Here is a 7,303-nt window from a genome sequence, read left to right as displayed (position 1 = left end):
ATGTTAAATAATGTCTTCACCTTTTAAAGAATTCTATAAAATTAATTGTTAATAAAGTTACAAACAGTACAATTTCTTAAATTGACTGCCTTTAAAATCCTCACACAGTTACAGGCCTCAAAATGCATGCAAATGATAAATTATAATCCAGACTGCACATTGCAGATTCTGCCATGTGACTATTACGAATGATCAAATTGCGATATCGACGCTGAAATAATATATTGTGCAGCCCTATATTATACACAGTTATCACCGTTTTTAAATGGACACTATATAAACACTGCAGGTTAACTGTATGTAAATGTACTGTCCACCCTATACACAACACCTTCACTTTATGATATTGGCTGTAATGTAATAACATGCACCCTTTGTAAAGCTGCATTGGAACAATAATTATTCTGAAGAGCACTAAACAAATAAACTAGAATTGAATAATTTACCTACCCTAAAGCCATCCTCATGTATATGACTTTCTTCTGTCAGACGAACACAGTCAGAGTAGTTTTTGGTGATAGTGGCTCTTTTTTGAAGCTTCCAAACAATCATAAATCCATTGTAAACCTAACCCATAAGCCTCCATATGGTTATATAAGTCTCTGACAACCCTAGAGTGTGTATGTGAAGTTCCAGCTCAAAATACCACACAGATAATGTTTTATAACTCTTTAAAGCTGACCCTTTTAGGCTTTGATCCTAATTGTGCCGTTTTGGTGACTGTCGCTTTAAATTCAAATGAGATTGTGCTCTTTTTCAAAAGAGGGTGGAGCTACAAATGCCTGTGTGTCAGCATAGCGGCAGATTCAGAAACAAGACTAACGTCCTATGCTAATGAGGGCGAGATCATCAATAGTGGGTGGGGCTTTTCCCCTCTGATTGACATTGTCTCTTTGTACGTGTCATCAAAGTATTTCTGCACACTAATTTATATGTAATGAATTATCAATAGAAGCTGCTTATATTCACCAACTTTCTCCGCACAATTGCGTTTAAACCCCTTACAAAGGTGATTTTTACATAATAGGTCCCCTTTATATGAGCCCCTGTGTTATTTTTGATGAATATGTCCACAGGTTCGAGTGGTGCTGAAGGCAGAAACTCCATTAGATGATCTGTTTGTTCATGAACATCACGATGATCACGATCCTCACGAGACTCATGTTTTATTGGATGATCTGGGCATTTCAAGGGTAATTTATGAATCATTTCTTATGTAGATTCTTTCAGAATTAAATAGGAAATCCTTTTTTGTTGCAAGCTTTCATTGTTTCAGGCTGTCATTATATATTTTCACTCTCACTCAAAAGTTTGGGGTTTGTAGATTATTTTTGTAATATAAGAATGTTTTTAACTAGTCTTTACACTATAGACAGAGGGGACAATTAGTATAATAACAGTTGAGAAAATGAGATCCCTCTTAAAAGCTGATTTGATGCTCAATAAATGTTTCATTTTCTTAGATGTGTTGAAAACCGTTCAGCTGCTTAACCTCTTTTGTGGATTGCACAATGTGCTTTTATTTCAGAAATGCTGTAATGTAATGTTTAAAAAGAATAGCATTTGTATGCCATTTAATCTTTATAAATAACATTATAAATGTCGTTACTCTAATGTCTTGTCACAAAATAAGATATTTTGAAAAATGCTGAAAACCGGTAACCCTTTGACTTGCATTGTTGGAAAAATAAATACTATAGAAGTCAATGGTTACAGGTTTTCAGTATTTTTCAAAATATCTTATTTTGTGTTTAAGACAAGAAAAAAAACTCATATAGGTTTGAAACTAAAGGCAGATTAAATTATCAATTTTGAATGAACTATCCTTTTAATGCCACTGCGCGAACCTCTATATGATCTTAAAATTGATCAGCTAGAAATACATTTTTTGATTTTGAAGAAAGCTGAAAACCTGTAACTCATTGACTTCCATAGTATGAAAAAATAAATACTACAGAATTCAAAGGTTACAGGTTTTCAGCATTTCTTAAACTATTTTCTTTTGTGTTCAACAGAAAAAAGAAACTTAAACTGTAACCATTGACTTTTCTTAGTAGGAAAAAAATAATATAGAGGTCGTTTGTTACAGGTTTTCAGCATTTTTCAAAATATCTTCTCTTGTGTTAAAATTATCTTTAGTTAAACGCAAAGGAAAATATTTTGAAGAATGCTGAAAACCTGTAACCCATTGGCTTCCATAGTAGGAAATACAAATACTATAGAAGACAATGGTTAGAGGTTTTCAGTATTCAAAATATCTTCTTTTGTGTTAAATTATCTTTAGTTAAACACAAAGGAAGAAATTTTGAAGAATGCTGAAAACTGGTAACCCATTGACTTCCATTGTTGGCAAAATAAATAGCATAGAAGTCAATGGTTACAGGTCTTTAGCATTTTTTTAAATATCTTATTTTGTGTTTAACTAAAGATAATTTAACACAAAATAACATATTTTGAAAAATGTTGAAAACCTGAAACCCATTGACTTCCATAGTAGGAAATACAAATACTATAGAAGACAATGGTTACAGGTTTTCAGTATTTTTCAAAATATCTTCTTTTGTGTTAAATTATCTTTAGTTAAACACAAAAGATGAAATTTTGAAGAATGCTGAAAACCGGTAACCCATTGACTTCCATTGTTGGAAAAATAAATACTATAGAAGTCAATGGTTACAGGTTTTCAGCATTTTTTCAAAATATCTTATTTTGTGTTTAAGACAAGAAAAAAAAAAACTCATATAGGTTTGAAACTAAAGGCAGAGTAAATTATCAATTTTGAATGAACTATCCTTTTAATGCCACTGCACGAACCTCTATATGATCTTAAAATTGATCAGCTAGACATACATTTTTTTGATTTTGAAGAAAGCTGAAAACCTGTACTCATTTACTTCCATAGTAGGAAAAACAAATATTTAGGGAGTCAATGGTTACAGGTTTTCAGCATTTTTCAAAATTTCTTCTTTTGTGTTTAAAATATCTTTAGTTAAACACAAAGGAAGATATTTTGAAGAATGCTAAAAACCTTTAGCCATTGACTTCCATTGTAGGAAATACAAATATCATAGATTACAATGGTTACAGGTTTTCAGCATTTCTCGAAATATTTTCTTCTGTTGAACAGAAAAGAAACTTCAACTGTAACAACTGACTTCCATTATAGGAAAAATAAATACTACAGAAGTCAATGGTTACAGGTTTTCATCATTTTTCAAAATATCTTCTTTTGTGTTAAAATATTTTCTTTTTGTTGTTAAACACAATGGAAGATATTTTGAAGAATGCGGAAAACCTTTACTCATTGACTTCTATAGTAGGAAAAACAAATACTATAGAAGGCAGTGACCACAGGATTTCAGCATTTTTCAAAATATCTTCTTTTCTTCTTTGAAACAATTAAAGGGAGAGTAAACCATCATTTTTGCGTGAACTGTCCCTTTAACCTCTTTATGATCTTAAAATATTGATTGATGAAGTTTAGATTTGATGAATTGTTGATCGCTTCACATTGATTTTCTTTGCTGTTGTCGTGCATTAGGATGCAGGCAGCTCGCTGGCCATCTTCACGGGTGAGGAGGAGGTGTTCGCCTTTCAGAGGACGGTTTCTCGCCTCACCGAGATGCAGACGGAGGAGTACTGGGTTGCAGGAGATCGGAGCACCAACTAGCTTTTATCATTATAACTCCATATACAGCGGCCATCTCAACTATCATAAGACTCAGCCTCTCTCGAGGGCTTGGGATCAACTCCATTTTGATTTGGTGAGGACTGTGTTTTTAATAATGCTGCACTTTATAAACGCACATGCAAATGAACGTGACACTAGCCTCATCCCTGAGGTTTTTGGTCTGGAAGGATGGGCAGATGGTTTGTTGGATGAGCATGGATGTGGATCTGCCAAAGAAACGTTTGAAATCAGCCTGCCTTTCTGGTTATGTAAGTGGTTTGTGTTTTATTGATGACATTTGGTGGTCAGATGGCTGATATGCAACCTATTTAAGATGAATATTTGCATTCAAATGCATTAAAATATTTGAACAACTTTTATTGATGTCTGATTGGTTCCTGTAGTGTTTCTGTTTCAGGTCGGGGTTTTTCTGCAGGTATGTTTACAGTGATTACGTATTATTTGTGTTCGTAATGTATGAGAATGCTATGTACACTCACCGGCCACTTTATTAGGTACACCTTACTAGTACCTAGTTGGGCCTGTTTTGCCTTCAGAACTGCCTTAGTCCTTCATGGCATAGATTCAACAAGGTACTGGAAATATTCCTCAGGGATTTCGATCTGTATTGACATGATAGCATCACGCAGTTGCTGCAGATTTGTCGGCTGCACATCCATGATGTGAATCTCCCGTTCCACCACATCCCAAAGGTGCTCTATTGGATTAGCTGTGGCGACTGTGGAGGCCATTTGAGTACAGTGAACTCATTGTCATATTCGATAATCCAGTCTGAGATAATTCGCACCTTATGACATGGTGTGTTATCCTGCTGGAATAAGCCTCCAGAAGATGGATACACTGTGGTCATAAAGAGATGGACATGTTCAGCAACAATACTGGGCCCAAAGTCTGCCAAGAAAATATCCCCTACACCATTAAACCAGCACCACCAGCCTGAACCATTGATACAAGGCAGGATGGATCCATGTTTTTATGTTGCTGACGCCAAATTCTGTGGAAAAACGTGTACCTAATAAAGTGGCCGGTGAATGTATATTTTGGTTTAGGGAAGGAGTCATGTCTGAAGGTTTTATCGGGGGATAATTGTAATTTAATGTTTACCAAAATAGTTTGTTCTAAGTGTTATATTTTGGTTTGTATTTTTTTATTGCAAGAATAATGTCTGAATTGACGTGGCCTGCCCCTGAATTTACTCATATGCTTACAGTGGTATTCAACAGACATTTATTTTATTCACTTCAATTCCTCTTCATTTCTATAGAGCTTTGTACCATGTATATTGTGTCAAAGCAGCTGAACATGGATTTTTTTTAAACAAATTGCTCTATCAGGGTTATACGATCATGGAAAACCAGGAAATGTCTTGGAATTTTGACATGGCATTTTTCAGGCCTGGAAAAGTTTTGGAAAAGCAGAAAAATCATAGTCATGGATTTTACATTTAGTCATTTAGCAGACATTTTTGTCCAAAGCGACTTAAGCTGCGGTCACACTAAATTTTGTGCTTGCAAAATACTGTCACCACGTATATGTAGACATTACATGAAACATTAGGTCATGGAAATTTACTTGACAGTCCTGGAGAAGTCCTGAAAATTTTGTAGTAAACGTGTATGAACTCTATGTATTGCAAATAAAGGTTATATATTATGTTAATTTAAAAATTAAAAATGTTGCTTAATATAATATAAATATGTTTATGTTCTCAATTAAATTCATGGATAAATGTAAGTTTTATATTAAACATATTACAGAAGATCCCTATATTTATATGAAAATCAGCATGGAAAGCAGCGAGGCTTTTATTACACCATCTACTGCTTCCGGTTCTTCCACTCGTGGTCACTTGGAGAAGCAGCAGCAGCACTGTTTTATCTTAAAAAATAAATTTTAAAGGTGCTGTATGTTCATTTTTGACTCTTCTAAAGCTTTTGCAGCTATTTAAGAAACTTGCTAAGTGAACATTCTTGTTTGTCTGAAAAACAACGCTTAAGTCAGATATTCTGCTTTGAAAATGTGCTTTACCTGTCTTTGTTTTGGTTCATTTAACCCTTCTATTGCCAGTTTAGCCAAATATATTTCAGCACCCCGTGTTGCCTTGTTGGAAAACAGTGTATTTCATTAATTCAGTCATGAAGGCTCTCAAAGTATGCGTTTGTGACTGAAATGCGACCTCCAGTAGCAAACTCCGAAATGAGATGCAGATTCAGAGTTCCACATGAGGTTATTAATTAGCAAATAATATAAACAGGGATGGACAAAAATACATTGAAATGCATTTTAAAATAAAATACCAAGTACCTCAGTTTTACTTGTATCAAAATAAACTACAAAACACAGTAGCCACAACAAGTATCAAAGTAAAATACTGTATTTTGTATTTTGAAAATACTGCTAAATACTTTTACAAGGAACCATAAGATTTCTTCGCAAACCTTCCGTCAATAGGCCTATTCTACCAATCATTTCAATTCTGCCAACTCATTCACCTCTACTCCTGCGCATGAGTAGGTATTCACAGTATTTCTGATACATGTATTTCAAATATGTATTTTAAATACAAAATTGTATTTTGTAATTTGTATTAGATGGGATTTATGAAAATGGGTTAATATTTTGTATCAAAATACTTTAGTGTCTTGTATTTTTGTATTTTAAAATACTGTAAAATACTTTGTAAGAAGTCTACATGATGACATCATAAAAATACGGCCTCAGATTGATGCTTTCTCAGTTATTTGTCTAGGCTTGAGATCAGAACAGAAAATTGATTAAGGTCATCAATGCTTGGAGTATGGATGGAAATTATGCACACATATAGAAAATAAGACACAAACGACATGGGTATATTTGAGAGCAAGACGACAATCATTGAAAATAATATAGTGCACAATGCCAAGACCAGTAATATATAATGGCTGTATAGTGTACAAATCGGCATCAGCGTCTTTGCTTAAGAAATTAGATGGAATAAAATATCAGCCCTTAAGAACAGAATGAGGAGCCTTCGGCACATGATCATTCTCAGTGCTTTAGCTGGAAATGCAGAGGAGGTTTAAAATAAAATAATTTAAAAAAAACACCTAAAAATGTACTGATGTTCACTAAAGGGGTAAATTGAGACTCTTCCAGTTGAAGAAGAACTGAAAAACTCTTGGGAGAATAAGTAAACTGCACAAATAATAGTAGTTTTAGATGGATTAGTGATGTTGATGCCAAGACAATAAGGCAAACAACCTAAAATAAGTTCTACAGTGGTGATATTTTTACATCATTGGTTGTTTAAAATGCAAGTAGGTGATCTGCAGGTGCTCTGTATAGTTAATGAAGAGGAAAGATGCCTGTCTAAAGATGTCAAAGTGGCACAATCCAGTATATTAGACACAAATATATAATAATACTCCAGTCTATACTCAAAATACTATTTTGTATTTAAAATGCGTATTTGAAATACTTGTATCATACATACTGCCCATCCCTGAATATAAATATTACGAGCGTTAACATTAAGTGAGCAGGTTACAATGTAACACCATGTCCTAACAACACGCTACGTGACGAGATTTGCAGTGATATGCATTTTGGCTGTTTGCAGCAGACCAACGCGAA

General features: G+C 34.0%; 1 protein-coding gene across 1 annotated transcript in view; it reads left to right on the top strand.

The window, feature by feature from the left end:
• afg1la (AFG1 like ATPase a) overlaps positions 1-5,292 on the top strand; it is a 23,248-nt gene extending 17,956 nt beyond the window's left edge. The window contains exons 12-13 of the mRNA XM_056477575.1: positions 1,077-1,193; positions 3,542-5,292. Coding sequence (XP_056333550.1) covers positions 1,077-1,193; positions 3,542-3,670 — 246 coding nt within the window. The 3' untranslated portion in view covers positions 3,671-5,292. The remainder of the gene's footprint in view (positions 1-1,076; positions 1,194-3,541) is intronic.
• The last annotated feature ends 2,011 nt before the right edge of the window (positions 5,293-7,303 follow it).

This window comes from Danio aesculapii, chromosome 17 (genome assembly GCF_903798145.1).
Source record: "Danio aesculapii chromosome 17, fDanAes4.1, whole genome shotgun sequence".
In the NCBI taxonomy this organism is placed as follows: Eukaryota; Metazoa; Chordata; class Actinopteri; order Cypriniformes; family Danionidae; genus Danio; species Danio aesculapii.
This window is presented reverse-complemented; position numbering and strand designations above follow the sequence as displayed.